The sequence below is a fragment of the Telmatherina bonti genome (genome assembly GCF_933228915.1).
Source record: "Telmatherina bonti genome assembly, chromosome: 9".
Taxonomy (NCBI): Eukaryota; Metazoa; Chordata; class Actinopteri; order Atheriniformes; family Telmatherinidae; genus Telmatherina; species Telmatherina bonti.
In genome coordinates this window covers 20,629,148-20,651,431 of record NC_136627.1, presented here as the reverse complement: position 1 = coordinate 20,651,431, position 22,284 = coordinate 20,629,148, and the positions used below count along the sequence as shown (strand labels likewise).

The 22,284-nt window shown below is 38.4% G+C and overlaps 1 protein-coding gene across 1 annotated transcript in view; it reads left to right on the top strand.

Moving 5' to 3' along the window:
* Positions 1–11,232, top strand: part of LOC306760037 (leucine-rich repeat and fibronectin type III domain-containing protein 1-like protein) — a gene marked incomplete at both ends in the record, with an annotated part of 55,562 nt that extends 44,330 nt beyond the window's left edge. The window contains 2 exons of the mRNA XM_079245793.1: positions 4,119–4,768; positions 11,180–11,232. Coding sequence (XP_079101919.1) covers positions 4,119–4,768; positions 11,180–11,232 — 703 coding nt within the window. The remainder of the gene's footprint in view (positions 1–4,118; positions 4,769–11,179) is intronic.
* Positions 11,233–22,284: the final 11,052 nt, after the last annotated feature.

Here is a 22,284-nt window from a genome sequence, read left to right as displayed (position 1 = left end):
AATAAGAAAGATGCTGGTGAAAAGGCATATGAAAGAACATACAATCACTGGGTAGGATATTTTATTCCTGATAATGTTCAGGGACAGTCAGTAAACATTCCAATAGCTTTAAATCTTCAATATCTTTATCACTCGTTACTCATCAATTTAACATTTTCTTGGGTAAAGAAGTGTAAGTTTAAAAGCAAGCAGGAAATAATCAAAAGTGAGAGAAGCATTTGTCCAAGAATGGGAAAAAAAAACAGAGTAAGAGACAAAAATGTGTCTTTTCTTTTCTTCTTAGAAAAATCTTAGTAGTCGAGCAAAACAAGTCAGATGATGTTGGTATTTTGTTTACTAAAATCCTTTTCCAAAAGCTCCTCCTGTTCAACCCTGCTGCTCGTGCATTGGTCCAAATGTAGCTGCCTTTTAAAAAACCCTCATGGCACTGGACATTACCCATTTCAATTCCCATAAAGAAAAAGCACTTCAAGGCAATGGGACACATAGGAGGATTTTGAAGCTTAATTTTTTCAGATTTTCTCCTCCGCACAATCAAAAGAGTCTCTGTAGATCGAAGTAATACTGACTATTGGCGAAGGCTGCCGATGCAGTGTAAAGACGTCCACTGATTTTAGCTCCACCTGACTCATCAGGTTTTATGGCAAAATAATTAATATCTAAGACTTCACTTCCATTATATACCAGTGATCTGAAAAGTTTACAGGTGTAAGTCCAAACCATTATCAGGATAGGTCAGGATAAAAGGAGCAAATAAATGAGAAAAAATAGAACCACTATATTGCATAAAATAAAATCTTAGTTTCTATAACTCCATGATTGTTGTTTTTATATATTTTTAATCCAGTTTACCCATTTTGAAGATGTAAATGAATTTTGCACTTTGTATTTGTTTTAACGCCAGACATTGTTTCTTATGCATGAATCTGAGGCCCCATAGAGGTTGTAGCTGTCATATTTTGTTCAATCAGTCTTGTCATGGTAAAAGAATTCAAATCAACATGACAACGAGCTGACTGAAACAAAGCCAAATGAAAGCAAGTCGCAACAAAGCAAGAAATGTCAAGGACTGGCTGGGACTATAGAGCAGTACACACAGGAGCTTGTTCAGTACTTTCTCTCTTTTGTTACACAACACATTACCCTTCATACTACCCCAAGGAGCAGCACTGGTATCCAAACATTGCTGCTTGCAGTTAAAATGTAAAAGAATAGCATCAAAATCTTACCTTTTTCCCTAATTTCAGCCTTTTGATTAAACGTTCTGTGACTTCCTTCATGTCAACAGATTCTGCACTTGTTCAGAAAAGTTAGCACTTTCTTTCATATTGTCACAAATATTGAAGCTCACTTCTTCTGTCTCCATGGCGATTTAATTATAATCAGTCACGACTTTTACATAATGTGCTTTGAGTCAGACTTTTGAGCTCCTGAGGGCACCTCTGCACACCTCACTTTGCATCGTGAGAAACACACAAAAGCAAAACTATGGTGTACGTTATTTTCAAAAAAGTACTTGGTAAAATGAAGAGAAGTGTGTCACAACAAAATTTTTAGATTCAAATGCACTCTCTGAGATTCACTAAAAGATGCTGTCCGTTCTAGTCTCTTTCTCGAAAACCCCGAAAATATCTCACCAGGTAAAGTGATTTAGCTTGGACTGTAAAGATAAGAGCAGAGACACAACGCAATGATGTTGTTCATATTATCCTCTGACACATTTAGGAGAACTCAGTCAGTTTCTTCCTTCTTTTTAAATTCAGAATATTACACAGGGGTGTTTTTTCCTTGTTTTATCCTCTTAGTTTATTTCATCACGACCATAAAAATAGTTTACGAGAGCCACAACCCAGCTCTACTCTGAAACCATGTTGTTGCCCTCCAGCAACACATCAGGACGGTTAGTTTTCTGGTTCTGTTCCAATCTGGATCTCTGTCTCGGTCCAGATCTGTCACATCGCTTCACTTCATAAGGTCACACACACACATACATAGAATAACCCATGTAACTGTAATACTTCCTGGTGTGGGTTCAATGCTATCTATGAGCTTGGCAGTGAGACTGAGCTGGCCAACACCACAATGCCCACTGGCTTTCACAATACATACACACAAACAGGAGCACACATACACACACTGCCTTCCTACCCATGCTTTTTTGTCTTGTCTTTCTTGTAAAGTCTGGTTCCACTGAGAGGGAAGAATACATTTAGGGTATGATGATAGGCAAAGGAAGATTTACAGTACATGTGGGAACAAATTAATTAACCTGAGGGAAATATCGCTGATATAAAATGTAGCCATGATTATATGAAAAATAGTCAATTTATACCTGAGGGAAATTAAAATGTATTGTCATCATTATTATTATTGTTATTATTATAAATTAGTAAGGAATGAATGGGTGTTTCACTAACCCTCTAGTTATAGTTGAGAGCCCCTTGAGGAAGTACAGATAAGGAAAGTAAAAGCTAAGCGCAGAGCAAGCATTGCTCACATTTGCCGTGGTGGTTCTCCTGAATTCCACCAGGAAAGCTGTAATAAAATTGGATCTACAGTATTTACCTTCTGAAAGGCAGAGAAAATGGTTACCAATGGAAGAGCCAAATTTGTTTGATCAGAAACTGGTGGTTTCTGCAGTCATGTGGTATGGATCTGTGTGTGTGTGTGTGTGTGTGTGTGCGTGTGTGTGTGCGTGTGTGTGTGTGTGTTTGTCAAATCACAGACTAATGAGTTCCAGCTCTGTGGGGAAATAAGGCTGGTGAGGTGACTCTGGTGCCTCAGGCAGCACAACATGGATATATGTAATGATAACGTATGTGTCACCGCAGCAGCTTTCATATTTTAATACACAGTCTATAAGGAGGGACATCAAGCACCTATGGGAACTTTTGCTTAATTTCCAGCACTGTTGGTTAAATTTGCACAATAAAACTTATTTCAAAACAGATAGATGCTATAGAATTGATATAGTCATTCTCAAATTTTTCATACTCTCCATTATTCATTCATTCATTCATTTTCTGAAACCGCTTAGTCCAATGAAGGGTTGTGGTGAAGCTGGAGCCCAGCAGTCATTTGGGCAAAAGGCAGGGCACATCCTGGGAAGGTCGCCATTCCATCGCAGGGCCATACCCTCCATTAAAGAAGGAAAAAGAAACAAACACATATGATAAAATAATATATGTCGCATCAGACAAAAACTAATGTTTTGTTGAACAGTCTTTTGATTTTTCTACTACAGTCAGGTTTTTTCTGTACATCTCAATCAGACTTCTGCCCCTGTTGACAGGTATTTTGTCAAACTGTTCATCAAAAAAGTGCTGTAATTTGTCAATGATGGATTTATCTGTTTGTTTGTTTGTTTGTTTTTCTCTTCAATTCAATTAAATGGAAAAAAAGTGTTTTTTTTATGTCACTAAATTATTATTTAACTAACTTTTAGTTATTGTTCTTTTTAAAGTCTCCAGTTATTTAAGTGACTGTTGTAAATTCAGCCTTTTCTTTAGTGAAAGGGTATGATGAATATATTTGAGGACGACTGTATCACTTTTTTTAAGACTTTATATGTGTGCTCTGGATGCTAATTTCAGTATTTGTCACATGTATGCCTGCATCCTCATCATCCAAACCAACCTCCTCCATAGTGACTCAGCTGCAGTTCAGAAATGTGGTGCATCCTTTACTCAAAACAAAAATTGCACTTCCAGAAATCTATCTGGAAAGACAAGACTTTTTTTCCAGGATTGTTAAAAATATCTAGTTAGTCAAAACACAGTAATGGAACCTTTAATGAAATGCCATTTGGAAAGTTAATGTTTTACTCTGAAGAAGTGATAATATATGCCGGATTCCAGGGCTAATTGAACAAAAAATATTTGTCTTTGGAAAATGAATCCCATAAAATTTCATAATTCATTAACTTCTATGTAATATTTTATACGTCTGTTGAATTCCAGCCCCAGCTGACTTGCAGTATTCAGTTACAACTATCCCAATAAGGGTTGGATGTGAATCAATCAGTCTCTTTTATGTACAGTTTAAATTAATGTTTGTTGAATATAGAATTACTAAAACTTACCTATAACACAAACTTTTTGGTTTTTCTGTCATGGCAGGATGATTCCATCCAGCAGCAACGACTTCCTGGTTCGGGACCTCGCCCCTGGACGCAGCTATGACCTGTGTGTCCTGGCTGTGTTTGATGATGTCATCACTTCATTGACTGCAACGCGTCCTTTGGGCTGTCTGTCATTCACTACAAACACAGAGTTCAGCCAGTGTCAAGCACTGCACAGCCACTTCTTAGGCGGTACCATGATCATCATCATTGGAGGGATTATTGTTGCATCTGTACTGGTTTTTATCATCATCTTAATGATCCGATACAAGGTTTACAGCCACCAAGGCACAGGCCACGGAAAAGCAGTCATGACGACGACAGCACCAAGACCACAGAGCAACGGACAAGGCGGAGGCAGTCAGGTCCAAGTCCTACCTCGCTCTGCCTCAAAGATTACAGACAGTCAAGACGATCAGGTGCTATCACCATCTAGGGCCATGTCACCTAGCAATGCGATGAGAGACACAGTGGCATTGGTACAAGAAGAAAACAGTGGACACAGCGCTGCAGCAAAGACAGACTCTTTGACCAGTGAGGAATTACTCTCACCAACCAAGGCCCGCTTTTCCTCCAGGGTTGCCATTGAGATGAAAATCAGACCACCATCTGTCGCCAAAGAGCTCTCCTCTCCCAAGGAACTGACAGGTATAGAGTGACAGATAGGGCGGCTAGAAATAGACATAGAGAGGGCAAGCTGCTGAACTAGGAGGAATAATTTCAATTCTGGTAAGGGAGACGGTAAGGATTCAACAGGAAGAGAGTAGGTGGACACATATATCGAGGGGACACAAAAAGAGATACAGTAAAACACAAAGAGATATATGTGACAAATATACACTGTAAAACACTGTGAAACTGAAAATATTAACGAAGAGAGGAACTATGAAAACCGAGTGAGTGTGAAAAAGAGGATTAATATGAGAGAAATGATTGTGCCCTCTAGATAATGAAAGAGACAGAGGATGAAATATGTTGGGCTTCAGTCCATAGGGCTGCAATTGTGTCAGAAGAAGAATTTTCCTCCCCAGCAGATTGTAAAGCAAGAAACCAGGAATTAACAGCACTATAATTTGGATAAAATCTTCTTCAAACTCAATCTCATTTGTTTTGTGCTCCTGCAAATGATCAGGCTCCATTTATAGATAATGGAAAATGGTAAAGAAAACAAACAAACAAACAAACCATAAAGCCTTAAAATTAGTAAGCAGTGTAGGAAACTAAAAAAATAAATTCAAAACAGTACCATGCTCTTTGCTGTTATTTAAAAGCTCAGACTAACAGCTGTCAGTAGAAATAAACGATGCTGTGTAATGGGTGTGGAGAAGAGGGGAGTTCACTAATGCTAAATGCTAACATGTTAAAAGAGCTGTCCTTTAACGCGCCTCAGACAGTTAGACAAGTACTTGGAGATAATTTCATTTTCCAAAGTTCTCAATATCTGTCCCAGAATACTAACCTGAAGACATTCAAGGGAACAAGTTGGACTGGGGCAAGAGAAAAAAAAACCCAGTGTCATCTTTGCCATACTGCTGGTCTAATTAACGTTTTAGCAACTTTCCCGTGAACTACTTTTAAAGTATTTTTGATTACTGTAGCATAGCTAGGGTCAATGAATTGACTCAAAGAAGTAAAAAGCTGTGGAGAACATGAACATGTCTTCTGGAAGCTGTGTCTATCCACAGGTTTTTATTCCCTTCAGGTCTTCCCATTTTTATCACTCAGAAAATGGAGAAAATTCACATTGCTGCCTTTTTTTTACCTTTGACTGGAAAATGAAACCAAAAGCATCTCAGAGTAGCATCGTTTTTATTGATCCATGGTTCAAGATGAAAAGAAAATCAAACCATGCACAAACAAGTCTCATTTGCCTTCACCACCTGCTCTTCTCCCAGAATGCATTGCACAAGTAAAATAATGGCAACCGAAGTCGGTTAATAATATTGTAAATGCAAATGATTTTTAAAGTAGCTTGTAGTTTTCATGTATCAGTAAAAGTTCTTATAAATGGAAAAAGGTAATAACCGCATGTTAAGGCCAACAAGTGAAGACAATCAGGGATCTTTTTAAAGTCTGCCAAACCACATAGATGTGCCTGTAATCATGATTTAATCAGAATTAGATAATAATCAGATTCAATACTAACAGACTATTTTTTAATGCTTAAGGCAACTACTGAACTTATATATAAGTATAAAAGCAGTGAAAAGATCTGTCAAACACAAAACTGTTGCTGTTAACTGGAGATCACAACAAAACTACAAAAGCACTTTGTTTTTGGTACAAATCATATCAGAGATCACACCAAGCCACAGTTCAGTTCATACTTTACTTCTTTTTTTTAACAAAGTTTTTCACGATGATTTATGACTGAAATAGTCAGAGAAAAACATGGGAAATGAAAGTGGATAAACGTCAGTAAAATGACAACAAAAGCGAGGTGGGTGACCTTGGACAGTGCAGCCAAGATGAATGATGAAAACACGCCTCGGTGACACCTACAGATTAGAAATCTCAGTCTGTGCTGCTATCAAAATCTAATTTCTTAAGATGTTCCAGTGAGTGCAAATGACAGACCAAAGCTGAGTGCAGCACCAACCCAATTTACTGCACTGGTAAATTTCCAGCTTCAGAACATTTAGTGCTACTCGAGCTTCAGACCTTCATTCACTGTAATTTAATCTCTTCATCTTTCTTGTATTTATGGTTTTCACTGAAGTCGCTACTGGTGTGCTGAAAATAAATCAAAATTGAAGCTGATGCAGACAAAAAAAAAAGATGTTTATGATGAAGCTGTTATCATGACTGCAGGAATATAAAATTAAGAGGTGTGGAATATAACTACATGAAGAGGACAGCACAGTCTTGACTGTAATGTTTTATTTCTCAATGAATTAATCTGGCTGTTAGCATAGCTGAAAATCAGATTGATAAAACCATCGACAAGCAACAACGTATGGCAGCCAAAATGGCAAAAATGGCACCACATCATTACCTGCATGTAGATCCACAATTTAACCAGCTTTATCTCCATGATATTGGCCTCACATGCCTGTGGAGAAATTATGGCAGAAATTTGATCTTTTAGGTCCCATCACATTCATTTGGGTTTAGATCTGCACTTTAACTGGGTCTTTACTACACTTTAATCTTTCTCTTTTTCAGACACTGTTGTAGGTGTGATGATATGTTTTGGATTATTATGCACTTGCATGAAAAAAATGCAACTAACCTTTGACTGTGAAATGCATTGGTGTGCCGAGATGATCATGGTTGACCAATTGATTGGAAGGTTTCAAGGTAACGTAACCTCAAACCTCAAAACGATTCCTAATCACCACTTCTCAACCACCATACTGGATACACAAGACACAAGTGAAGATGTCTGACAAAAATTAAAACTCTGTGTATCAACATTAACATTTTACATTGACTGTCAAGGACAGCTGGAATAGCAGGCAGCTGCTGCCTCTCAGATGCACTAAGTCAAGTGCATTTGCTTTGATTTACTGTGTTAAATAAATATTAGCACATTTTATCCGTTATATTGTTTGACTGGAATACAGTGTAGAAATAAATAATTCTCAGAGTAGAGCTTTGAACAATTAAGACATCAACATTTTGTTTAACGTGCACCACACTGCAGTGAAACTGCTTTTATCTAAAGAATGTAACAAAGCCTTTTCCCACAGGGATTGTTAGACAAAAGTTATTTTTATGTATTCAGCCCTGACTTCCTCTGTTCAAACTCGTTAAATGACCTTATATGCTCACAAAGTTGCAATAACATGAATCCCTCAAGAGAATATGTAATTTCTTTTCAGGTAGGTCTTTTATGTTCTAATCCTACACCAGTACATTTTCTCTCTTAAAATTAATCCACTGAAGAAAATGAGCGTTTCATTGAAACGAACGGAGACACCTTTTTTACATGAGTCGTTTAAGCAGCTATGGTTAAATACTTTATCAGCCACTGATATGTCATTCAATTGGCCTCTGTGAGAGACTTTAAATTAGGGCTTATTGAGAGTCGTGGTGATGCATGGAAGCAGAGATAGTTGGAGTGAAGAGAAGCTAAGCCAGCAGGTTCAGGAACCTGTTTCACCTCTGAGAACTTTACAGGTTCTACAGTCTGGCTGCTTATTTTTAACACCGTATGATTTGAAGAACATACTTGATATTATGCACATTCATCCGTAATTATTAAAGGCAAAAGAGACATCAAGCATTTGTTATTTTGTCATACAGCACACTAAGAAATGGGCTATACTGGTAACTGGCTGCAAGTATACTTAAATTGTTTTCACAATAATTGTCTGTAAATAATCTTTTTTCCGGTTGATCTTTTCATTTCTGACACAGCTCACAGTCTGAGTTGTCTCTGTGAAGTTCTCCTCTAAATGAGAGGTTGGGGGCCAAAGTTGAATTATCAAGGGGAGAATTTATGGAATGCTCATTAGAGCTGTAACAAGCTCGAAATGTTGCAGTGTGATGACAAATGTGTTTTTTGTTTTTGTTTTGGGGTATTTATTTATTGATTGATTTATTTACCACTAACAATCCACCCCAAGTCAAAATCCCAAATATTTCCCCCTCAGTCACAATTAATAGTTCTAACCTCAGTCTGTCCATCAAAGGCTCTTCCAAAGAGCAAACCGTACAACAACAAAACAGAAAGTCAGGCCTTTTATTTTGTTTTTTTACTGTTTGCCCAGGAGGAAAAAGTTACCGATGGCCATTTGTGTTTGTTGCTTCCTTTCTTTGATTCTAGGATCACTAGTACTTTGAGGGCAACCTATAGAGAAGGATAAAACTTCTGTGTTTGTACAGAGGCTGTTTGGGTTTCATGGGGTGTAATTGTGTCTGATGTGTTTTACCGGCTGCTGCAATGCAGAGAAAGGCAACATTGATCTGATCAAACAAAGTGCTGCAGTGAGTCAGGCCGCCAGAGGAAAAGAGCATCTGACAGATACACAGAGAGACTGGTAACTGTCCATAACTGAGAACATGTAGCCAAACATGAAAAAAAAAATCATTTTCTTTTAATTAAGCTCTCAACGTATTCATAAATCTTTTTCTTTTCTTTTTTTTCTGTATTTTTAAAATTATACAGTTTTAAAGGCAGGAACACATTAAAAATTGCCTTTCAGAATTAAAAATTGCCCAAACAATCTTCTTCGTAATTCATTGTAAGTATTGGAGTAAAGAATTGGAGTTAAAAGAACTATAACTTTAGTACTCTGTAAAAAAAAAATAATAATAATAACTTGAGCAGAGAACTCAGCAGTCTAAGTTAGCTTAACAAAGTATTTGGAAAATCCGCCTTTCTTTCTAAATTCGACTGCACCACATTTCTGCTTATTATTTTTCATGACTTTTTTTTTTTTTTTTTTTTTTTTTTTTTTTTTTGCTCTGCAATGAACTGGTGACCTGTCCAGGGTCTATCTTGCCTCCTGCTTAATGATTTCTGGGAAAGGCTCCAGCTTCACTGTGACCTTCACTTGGACAAGGGGTTCAGAAAATGACTGACTGAGTGTCAATAATGCACCATTATGGGCTAAATATTTCATTTGGAGATGCGCTTATTGGCTATTGATATTAAAAAATTAATGTTCTATGCATGTCTGTAAAGTAATGTTTCTGGCATCTTCCTTCTGCGGCACTTGTTTCTTTAAGAACTCCCTCCCATAAGGCCCAGTCAGCTCTGATTGGTCTGCTGATAAATCAAGAAGTGGCAGCTGTGTATTTGTTTCAGGTGTGCCAGACTAGCTAGTAGGCAAGCATTATGCAAATGGGCACCACTGTGATGTTGATAAGTAACAGTAGAAAAGCCATCAAAATGAAACATTTCTAGCAGCTCAAGGGCAGTTTCTCCTGTGGAAGAGTAAACCTGCCTTCGGCATGCACTATGGAACTATGCAGACCATTTGCATCAAAGATAAGAGGAATTCACAAAATGCATCTCATAATGAACATATTTGAAGTTTATTTGCATATAGAGTTATGTAGAATTGTAGATGTATGTAGATTTGCATTTAAAAACAGTCTTTGCAAAACTAGGTTGTAGTTTTCTTCTCTAAAAATAATCAATGACTAGATGCCCAGCAGAGAATATGTTCACGCTAATGACGCTACCTTGGAGCTTGAGTTCATGAAACAGGGATGCCTTATGTGAATTTTTAAACTGTGTGGAATTTTCTAGCTGGATTAACAGTAATTAATTTATGCTTGACACAAACATGGTATGATTATGTCAAGCAAACTGTTTTTAGTTTTAGAACATCCAAGCAAACATTGAATGTGTGTATGCGTGCAGATTATCACATTCTGGGAGCAAAATCTCAGTACAAGGTTATTTTAGCGACCAAAGACAACACAAGAAAACAAATAATACCCATAAAGTAAACAAGCTTAGACTTATAGCTAGGTTAATGTTAGGTCTTCCTCATTAAATTTCCAAATCAAATGTCCTCACTGGATGAAAAAAAACAAACAAAAAAAAAAAACCAACATTTTTTAAAGTGCTAGTGTGTAAAATAAGAGTCAGCTACTAACCCCTTGCAGGTCTCTGCAAAGCATCTGCGTGTTGAAGTGCCTTGAGCTGGGACAGATGTTCATGCAAGGTTAGGCAGGATAGAGAAATGATACGACACGAGAATGTGCAAGTCTGTGTAAAATACAAGTGTGTTCCTCTCCTGGCCCCTCCGTGACCCTGAAGCCTGTCTGTCCGCCCTGTATTTTAATCTGTCATCACCCCCTTCAGTGTCATCCTGTATGCCCGACCTCATTCTTCACTGCCACCTGTCTCTCTCTATTCTCCTCTCGGCTTTGCCATCTTTTCCCCCTCCCGCTGTCTTCTCAATGCTCCCCCACATGCTTTCTCTCCTCCTCCCTTTTCTACTTCCTCTATCTGTTTCCCCCACTTATCCTCTCTTGTTGAAGTGCATCCGAGTCAGTGTTTTTCACTGTTTCTTATTATTTTTCTTCTTGTCTCTTCTCTGTTTCTGCTCTGCTTCCTTCTCCATTTCTCTTGTATCTCTGACTTTTGGATGCCTCCAGCAGCAGATGACAGACGGCCTCGTAGTGTCGAATGGAGAGACTTTAAGATCTGAAGGTCTCTTGGCCTCACAAAGACATCGTGCCACTACTACACACACAGAGTAATGAATTGCACTGCCTGGGTTTTTCTTTTTCCTCCCACCGTCTTCTACTCCATTTCCTCTCCCCCTGTTCGCTGTTAACCAGTTGTTCCCCAAATCAGCCCCAGTCCTGTGCGACACATGGTTGTCTGACTGTTTTTCTGTCTTGCTTTGTGGTTGGTTTCACTAGGCGAAGTAACAATATCTGCTTTCAATTCCTTTGAGTTTTAGACATTAAGATTAAAAACTGAATAGCAGATTATTCAAAATGCTACCTTTGACAGTGATTACAACATAGATCAGATAATTTCTAAACCTGTACAGTTTAGTCTGTTAGTTGAGTGAAAAAGTTTAACATACATTCTATACTATGGAATGATTTTTGGGAATCATTTTAACCAGAAATCACTCAACGTCTGGCTATTTGCTACCTTCTGGGCTTTATGTGGCATTCAATCTGTTTCATATCTGGAGCTGTTGCTTGAACAAAGTAGTCGAATTGCTTACCATCATGTCAAGGTTTCCTGTTTACTTCAATGCCTATACATTTACACTACAAGTCACACACTTTCCCATTAAATTTAATGGGAAAGTGTGTCCAAACCTTTGACTGGTGGTGTGTATTGTGATCTTTTGTTGGAAGAACTGATGAGTCACATATATAGGATGTTTTTATCCATATCCACTGATATCCATATAGTTAACAACAGCTTTGGCTGTCTAGTTATATTTTTAATGTCTCATCTCCTTCTTATAATTCACCACACTCACACTGCATTACATACCACCTTCATGGCCAACATCTCCCTCATCCATTGGCATGTTGCGTAGGGGAAGAAGATTGGAGTGGAGGATGATGGAGGAGAAAAAAAGAGGAGATGTGCAATAGTTGTGATGGATGACTTCACACTTAGCTATTAAAAAGACTGTGCTTCATTCTTTAACTGACATAATAAGCAACGGCTGCACATAAATTCAGCTAAGAAATATTTCCCCTGACAAATGCAGTTAAGAAATGTTCTCCCGCCAATCGCACACATTACAAATAACAACTGAGGCCTTTTTTTTTTTCCTGCCAGGACAAGCTACACCTACATCACTTTCCCAGCTATCGCACATCTCTGCGTTGTCAGCAAACTTTGCTTATTTTGGCATTCATTCTTCGCAAGGCAGCATTTATATTTTCTAACAGCTCTGCAAAAAAACAAGTGATTAAAGTTATTCAGTTTGATTGTATTCCAACAAGGATACCTCTGAGTCATAAAAACGCTAACCTGTGCACAACTGGGTTTCTGTGACATTTAGAACTGGATACAAACATGTTCTTGAAATTAAAAAGAATAACCCAAACGCTGAATGATCGTCAACAGCGTCCCATCAAAGTTCTGTTTGGAGGTAAGCACAGAGGCAGATAAAATAAGCAAAGGGGGTATTTAAACCTTCAGTCTTTCCAGTTTCATATTAATTTAGCACCGTATTCCTTGAGGGGGATAGTCATACTTACAATGGTATGAAAGTTTTGACTGCTGATTATAGCTTTTTGAAAAACATGTTCAGTCAAAGCAAGAAAAACGAGAGAAATGTACTTCAAACTAAAACACTGTTGAAGCATTTTATCTTCTTTTTTGCATGTTCATAGCATACAAAAGCAAAAGGTGCATCCCTGAACATACAAGTCTCTGTGTTTGAATTACCTGCTGTTAACGCGTTAACAGTTTTTACCCCTAACCTTGTTCTTCTGTCCCTCTGTTGAAACCCGATGTTCCAGATCCTTGATTTCAGTTCAGCCTCTTTGTTCTAAAAGTTCCTCTTTAGAACAAAGATTACAATTCTTTTTCAATAATTTCTGTCCTCCCCAAACATGGTAGGCTAAACCTTTTTTCTGCTCTACTTGTAAACCTTCTTCTTGCTCTCCTGTTTTCTAGACCCCTGACGCTGTTGGTCTGGCACATGTGGACAATAAACATTGCAAGAGGGAAGAAGAAGCTGGTGAAACCCCTGGAGAAAAAAAAACAGCCCTAATGCTCATCTCCTTGCATCTCATGTTTACTGCAACCATTCTTTTGTTTCCTTGAATATCATGGGGTTATAGAACTATGCCGTATGATTTACTTTCAAGTACCCTGGTTCTCAAGTCTGGTTTGGAATTTTAATGGGAGGCCAATTCCTCACTCTGAAAAGTGACATTAAGAGGCATGAGGAAGATGGATAGAAAATATAAAATAACTTCTCACCATCTGGGATGATATCAGCATGCACGGACGGTCATTAAGTGGATTTTAGAAACAGAATGGATGTGGATCAAAGCAAAGTGGGATGCGTAAGATAATCACACACAAGCTGGACATACACTGGAAAAGATTGCACAGAGGAGGAGTTGTATCCCACAGGAAGGGGGTCTTGGTGGATTTGGCATTGGATATTAACATGAGGAGACTGAACATATTGAAGTCTGAAGAAAGCTTGCTCCACTCTTTTAATCAACGTTGAATATCACAATTCTTTTTAAAGTTCCTGAGCTGAGCTGATCCTTGCAGGGTTGAACTGGAACTGCATCTCAATGGTGACTGGACCCTGTTATCTCTGGATTAGAATTTATCTGTGGAAACACACACATTATTAAGAAAACCTAAACTGAATGCATTCCCATGGACAGAACTGAACAAACCTGGACCTAGTGGACCAAAACTGGAGTTTTACACCAATTTCATCCAAACCAAACAGTACTACACTACTCAGTTATAAGTCTGCTACTGCTCTGGTCCTGTATCTCCTGCTCTACAAGAGGGGGATTAGTGAGGATCTTGTGGACCTCTACTGGCCTCTCTCACATCCCTCAAGGCCTGCTTAAAAAGGTGAGTAATCAGCTGATTATCACATTAAACTAGCCGAACAAGACCCAAATGAGAAGGTCTCACATCCAAGGACCCTGGCTCAGTAATTAGTGTGACATATGGTCACCCACCAGCAGTCACCTTGGCCCTCCACCAACATTGGGTCCTGCCCTGTAGTTTAGAGCACATTTAGAGTCTGAAGTTTCTCCTGGAGTGAGTGATCTGTAACCTAATGAGGGGAATACTGTAACGAATGCCTTTCTAATTGCTGTCAACAAGACCATTAGAGAACTTCCCTGGCTTAACGATCTGTTTCATTACCTCTTCTAGTGACAATCTCTGCACAGGTGAGAGAAAATTCACTCCCACTCCTGTGTGTTATTTGTTCTTTCAGTGCCGGGGTGACTCCTTAACTTCTACACTTTACTTTGTTTATGTGACAGGGACGGAACATATTAAATGAAACAAAAATGCCAGATTTGGCTAAAGGGCTCATTTGTGTTTCTTGCCCCTGGCCGGATCTTACAAAGGAAATTGACTAAAGAAACAGAGAAATGTTTTGGAGGAAAACAGATATCCATAAATCTAAAAATATGAATCAATGACTTAAAACTGATCAACTGGTGATAATATTGTTTAAATCTACACATCATGGAGAGAGACTAAATCACAAAGCAAAGCAACTACAAAATAAGACAAATATTCATGTATCTTAAAGTCTAAATACACCTCTTCACTGTCTGTCCATCAGATGTCTCCTTTTCTCTTGCTTTAAGTAGTGATATAACACTGGTGAAGACTTTCATAGGCAAGGAAAGAAAATGGCTATGAGCAAACAACGCAGCCTCAGGGAAGTTTTCAACATTATCTGTTTAGCCAGCCAGGATGCAGGCAGGTGTTTTGTTGACAACATTTCATAGCAAAGCAGCTTTTAGTTTGACCTGGGATCTGGATTGATTCAGTCAGACAATCATGATTACACCCCCATAAAAACTGGTAAATGTCACGTTGGAGGAAAATATCCTAAGACATCTGCGAGTCAAGGGAGCAAAGCGGAAGGTGGAGGGAGGGTGGGGTGGTCACAAGTTTGTTACATTTACCTTGGGTAAAAATGTTGCACATAAAATTAGCAGAAATTAAAACATTAAAGATTCATTACGTAAGTTTTTGACCTTAAGTCCAAGACTTGTTCGATGACACAGTGACATCTATCGTGTATTTCTAGAGCTGGTTCTACCCAGCAGCGTCCGGAGGCTGAGAAGCCACACTATAGAACTTTAACATACGAGATGCAACATGATGTTTCGTTTCAATATATAATAAGGAACTGGCTGTTTTGAACACGCAACGTTGCTAATTTAGCAAAGCGCAAGGAAATTAAAATAGCGAAAGGGACAAAAGAGTCATCATAAGATCATCATTTGCTGGTTGGAGAGAGCTAACAGGTCAAGTAGGATGTAAGATTACGGTAGGGGCGCGTGACGGGGAAAATGACAAAAGTTCTGGGCTGTGTCTTTAAGAGTGCACTCAAAATATCTTATAAAGCAAACAGCTGCTCTGTAATGATTTTTTTTTAGCTTGGGATTGAGTTACTTTGTGCTTTTTTCACATTCATTCACACTTTTAAAATGTATGTTTTTCTACATAAATACATACAGTTCAAGGCTGACTTGCTTTTGGCGGTGTTGCTGTCTGTCTGTCTGTCTGTCTGTCTGTCTGTCTGTCAGCAACATAACTGATGAAATTTTTCAGGAATTTAAAATAGGATAAGGAACAAGTGATTAGATTGTGGGGGTCATCTGGATCACTGCCTGGATCCAGGATTTTTTTTTTAAAGGATTTTAATACAGGCTTGCTAAAACATAATCCTATTTGATTTGCCAAAAAATTAAGTTTGGTTGGCTTCCATAAACATAGTTGTTCCACAGACAGCAGGAGATCGTTCCTCGAACGACCAAAAACACAAAAGCCCACACTCAGATATCAAGCATGTCAGTGCTGATGGAACATCTTGGAGTCCTTAGAAATATTTGACTGTTGGTTCAGGTCATTTTATTTATTTATTTTTTCATTACTGGTGATTATGATAATACTGTTTATAACTTGTGAATATTTTTGTATAGATGCCAAGAATACTGTGTTGACAGTAACAATTACAAAAGTCTGTTGTCATGTGATGGCGGATAGACAAGAGGGCATTGGTTCAGTCTGACTGTGGCTAGCTTCATCGCATATCTTTTTCTAGCTTTGATGCGGAGGGTGTCCATACAACTCTATGACAATGTGGATCATTTTCTATCAAAAAATGATTGAGAAAGCGCAAGTTGCACACTTCCACATGAATGCAGGTATGATGCATGGTTCGATTTTACCGACAAGCTACCATGGTAAAATGTCGGTTTGCACCTGCCCATGGGCACATAAAGATCATTTTGCCATCGTAGCCCACAATTATTGGCAAATCAAGAAAAATTACAATGACTTGACAATCTGTGCTCCCTGAGCACTTCTAGTTTATTTTAGTGCTATCTCAGTCGGACTTTGAAGTGAATCTATTTGATTCTAAAAGGTATTACAATCACTGCAGGCAAATTATTGGTCTGCCAGAATCTCTTATTAGTGTAAACAATAACATGTCTGCAGCCTTGCATGCTTACCGACACACTTCCTTGCTCAATAAAGTCATTTGAAAGTCAGGCAAACAATTTACATCATAAATTATTGTTAAATCATTTGTGTGGATGGATCACACACTGTGTGCAGGACTAATGAATTCATTATTCATAAGTATTTTTATTGACTGTCATTATGGATGTACAGACATTTGTTTTGTTTTTTTCCCTTATTGACTGAAATGCATTGTTCAGTCGCTATAATCACTCTCAAAAGATATTTAAACCCTTCTGTGGAAAAAAAATATTGGAAAGACATTAAATTAAAAACCACATGATACTCGTTTGTACTCCCAACATGTCACAGATCACAGTAGCATCACATAACCCTTCTGCAGAAGACCACAGATGTAGTCCAAATATGTCAAGATAACAAAAACCTTTATTTTCTAATCTGTCTGACAAAAAAAGAACATAGACTTTACTCCCAACATACATTTAAATAGCTCACAACTTTGAAATGTATTTTCTTTTTTGTGGCTTTCATGCATTTAAATGAAATACCAAATGATTAGGATCAGGGTAAAATCACAGGACTCTCAGCAAGTAATGCTGTGCAAAACTGTAAAAATATCATTCATCAACACATATGATTTGATGAGCATTAACACTTTTTCTTCATGAGAACAGCCTGACACTCCTCATTTTATGAATGAGTGTAATATAATAAAAAACACATACAGCAATGTTATGTCTGATTGCTTAATTTGAGCTGCAATGATTCTGCCTATAAAAAAAGGGTTCATTGTTATCAATAGAATATAAAGACAGAAAAGGGACAGGCTGAGTCAAACAGGATTTTACTGTACCATGCAATGAAAGAAAAAAAAAAGGCAGGAGAGCACTCAGTTCTGGTCCGGGTATTTAGGTTCTCTGGCTGCTGTTGTTTTTCTTACTTCTATTCACGTAAAGTTTGACAGTGAAATTACATTTCAAATGATTGTGTGAAAACTTTTTTAGTTGATAAGTGAGTACAGGTAGCAGAATAAATACATCTTGACCTGCAGGTATTTACTATATATATCTGCGGGAATTTGCTCAAAGACAATATCTGCTCAAAGACCCCTGTGATGATATCGGCCATGGGCGGAAATGTTTCCTTGCCCGGATGTGGGTCACCGGGGCCCCCCTCTAGAGCCAGGCCTGGGGGTGGGGCACGAGAGCGAGCGTCTGGTGGCCGGGCCTTAAACCAATGGGACTGGTCGGGCTCAGCCGGAAAGGGTTACATGGGCCCTACCTCCCGTGGGCTCACCATCTGTTGGAGGAGCCATAGGGGTTGGGTGCAATGTAAGCTTGGCAGCAGCAAGAGGTGGAGACCTTGGCGGTCCAATCCTCCGCTGCAGAAACTGGATCTAGGGACACGGAATGTAACCTCTCTGGTGGGGAAAAGCCTGAACTTGTGCGGTAGGTTAAGCAGTTATGACGAGATATAGTTGGACACACCTTGATGCTTGGCTTGGACTCTGGAACCCCTCGAGATGGGCTGGACCTTCTTCCACTCTGGAGTTGCCCTTGGTAAGAGGCGCCGAGCAGGTGTGGGCATTCTCACTAGCCCCCGGCTTGATTCCTGTACATTGGGGTTTACCCTGGTTGATGAAAGGGAAGTTTCCCTCCGCCTTCAGGTGGGGGGACGGGTCCTGACTGTTGTCTGTGCTTATGCACCGAACAGCAGTTCAGAGTACCCACCCTTTCTGGAGTCCTTGGACGGGAGTGTTGGTGGGTGCTCCTTCTGGGGACTCCATTGTTCTGCTGGGTGACTGTAATGCTTAAGTGGGCAATGACAGTAAGACCTGGTGGGGTGGGCTGGGAATGCCATGGGACCCCCCCAGAGTTGGCAAATGTGGCTGGAAAGGGAAGTCTGGGCTTCCCTGCTTAGGCTGCTGCCCCTGCGACCCGACCCCGGATAAGCAGCAGAAGATGGATGGATCTGCAGGAATAAGTAGTTTCAGATTTGTTCATGGAGTGATATAGTGAGTGACAGTGAGAGCAAAAAGCAATGTGAGGATAAAAGAGGGCTAGCCTGAGCCATTTCTATTAATCCTGACAATCATACAGTTAAAACAACCTGATTCAAAAAGTTAAGCACAAGAAAACACAATGCAAAATCTACTCTGGGCTTAATGTAGCTCATCATTGGAACGGTTTCTGCTTCACTATTGCATTTCAGCCAAGAGAACCTTAATGCGATTTTCTTGCTTTGCTATATTTGATTATTTATTATTTTATTAATTCTTTTATGAATTTATGAGGTGACTTTATTCTTTGTAAAGTCACCTTGAACTCATCAGGTTTCCAATCGTGACCAAGGAGTTTTGGAAAAAACAAGGGAGTTAAGGTTTGGGTAACCAACCCATGGGTTTTGTTTACAGCTCTTATGAATAGACGCTATTAGTTTGCCTGCTGTAACATTTGGTACAGCAACATGTCCAATAACCCTGTCTACCACTCTGTTTGGGTATGTAACGCTAAAAGTACTGCTACTTTTGGCAACTATTATCCCAACCTTTTGTCAAAAAACAATTATCCTCATTGTTTTTGTCCCAGCAAATGATAAAAACTGGAATTTCAATTTCCTTAGTTTGAACATTAAGACGATAATTCTGCTTGCCTAAATGCTGGACAAGACACAAAAAAAAGGAAAAAGAAAAAAAAGTTTGATCATTAAAAGTTTCAAGTAATGTCACATGATGTAACAAGTAAGAATACTGTCTACAATGTTATGAGTTGAAAACACCTACTGTGTTGTGAATTTGTTAGAGCAGTGCCGCACCAAACAACTCTGAGGCCATGAAATGAATTGCATTTTGTATCCCGCTGCAGAATCTGTTGATGATGGCTATGAACGATAGTCACAGGTGATAACCGCCTTCCTGACATCCTTCATTGTTGCGATATCCCACTTGTTGTTTTACTTCCTTCCACACTAAAATATGGTTTTAAAAAACTCAATTTAGTTGTATAAAAACATCAAATCTTCTTTTATTTCATCCATATAGGAGACAAATATGAAAATGACAACCTGTGGCTGTAAAATAGACTATTCATTATGTGTTTTTGGCTGGATGAAAGAAGTCACAGCTGAATAACCATGGCCCAGTTTTATTTCCTAGGAAATGCTAAGCTAACCAGCTGCTGTTATGGCTTAACATGAGATTAGTATTTTTTGTTTAATTTATAAGAAATAAAAAAATATGTGATACCCTGAAGGTCAAGCTGCTTGTTTCAATATGTTTATTTAATATTGTGTTTTTTTTTAAGCTTCTCACATCCACAAGAAAAGACCTGATAATCACTTAACTGATGGAGTGAATCAGGCACATTTGTTGTTGTTTTCTGTTATGCACTAACGTGACAGCACCCATCTGTGACCACAAGTCCCTCCCAGCAACCACTTTATTTTATTTAAAGAGGTCGAATTGCAATGACAAGATCCCAATGTGAGTCCTTACTGCATGGGCCGATAGACCACGCTATTACTTCAGTTTAGGCTACATGTCACATCTGATTGCTGATGCGGCAGTGATGTGGCATGCATTACTGCATCTGTATTAAAAGTCTCTAAGATCTCTGCCAAACACATTTACTCTAAAACGGAGATACAGCAGTTTTGCAACATCATCACTGATGGATGCTTCAGTCACTTCAACGGTTCTCCTGCTGAGCAAGTAAGAGCAATTTAGTAGCAGAAAAGAAATGTGAAGCAGTCCACCCCTCTACTGTGAGCAGGAAGAGTCTATGGTTGCACTGTGATGCTGTCTGACATACAGACACCATCTGTATACCTGTATACAGGAGAAAAGGTTGTAATTTGAGAAAGTCCTCCTATATTGTAATCAAATATTGCTGCTTGAGACCAAAAAAGAAGAAAGAAAAGCAAGATGAAAAGACAGACGTCTGAAGGGAGAAATAAACAGTAGATTGTTGTCACTAAGGAAATTGGAAGAGGAAAAATGTTATAATGTTAAAAATGTTATAATTAAAGTTAAAGACAATATTTAAGGCAATAGAAAAAGCAGGCAAAGCTTGGCTTACTATCATTATTCAGGATTGCACATGCATGCTTGTTAAGTATTGGCTGACATGATTTTTATGTGCATAACTGGCTCAATGATGATCCTACAGAACTGATATTGCTTCTTGAGCTTAAATGATAAGAGGGAGGGGGAGGTTGTATAATAACCAGTTTATAAAACAGGAGTTATAGAGGGGAAAGGAAGGTATAATGACTGAAAATGGAGGACGGAGAATATAAGGAGAAGACATGTGAAGATGAAAAGCAAAGAGGAGGAGGACAAGTTGAAGAAAAAGGAAATAAAGAGGAGAACAGAAGGGGAACAGTGAGTGGGATGCGTGGAGGATTGCTTAGTGTGTATTGAGCTCCAGATGTATTGTGCTGCAAGGTGTCTTTGCGTCCTCGGAAAGAAAACATGCTAGTGTGAATAATAGATGACAATGCATGTTTATTTTGGGAGTGTTTACTGGACGACCTCTTCTGCTCTTTTCAATGATAAAAAAGTGATCTTGAAATGCACAGATGAACACATGCAGGTAAATTCTAGGCCATGAACTGCATGAAGTTTATACGTGTAAGTCTGCAAGATAGTTTATTAGTAGTTTTTCATACCTTACAACATTTGATCTACACAAAAAAATAAAGCTGTGAAATATAAACTTTACCGATCAGCCTAATTTAGTGTGTATGCTGTGTTTTCTGCTAATTTGTGAGATGCAGTCTGTAGGTGCTCTCATGTTTTACCTCAGCATGTCCTTGATACCTAATTTTAAAAAAAGTCAGAAGATCAGAAGTAAAGTTGTGCATTCAAAGCGATGTTATCCATTGCTTTGATTTAAAACCCTGTAAAGTGTTTTATAAAATACAAGTACTGCGCATCACTACTGTGGAGCTCAAGACTGAATATAGAAGGCGATTCTAAGAGATAAGTTGTTCCTTTGTAGAGTGTTAAACCTTGTTGGGACAAACTGGAATGTCCACGTAGTGAATAGTTTATTGTCCAAGCATCAGTCTAAAGGATTAATGGAGGTAAGCTTTATGAGCACTCACTGATAATAAGTGAGCAAAGCTGAACTAAAGATGTACAAACTCTTAAACGTGATCATGTGTTTAATTAATTCAAGCAGTCTTGTAATTCACAAAAACAGATTTAAAAAATTGTATTAACATGAATTTGTCAGCTTGTTAAAGTAGTCTATTGTTTAAAAATGTTATGATAAATAAATAAATAAGACAGAAAAATGTTCATTTCAGAACTTATCTTCTGAGAGTAAAATGATCTCTCCCATTAGCATTATTATTGGATTATTAAATGTAAAGTTGATGAATCAGGGCCAGCATTAACATCTTAACACATTCAGATCTTGTGAGCACTTAAGTCCTTGTGTCTAGGCTAATGGTTTTTGTAGAGCAGCCACTTAGGAGTCTTTTTTCTTTTTTAATGGTTCACCAGTCCGAGGTTTGTGTTAGGCCATATTTGGAAAAAAAGAAAAAAAAAAAAAAAAAA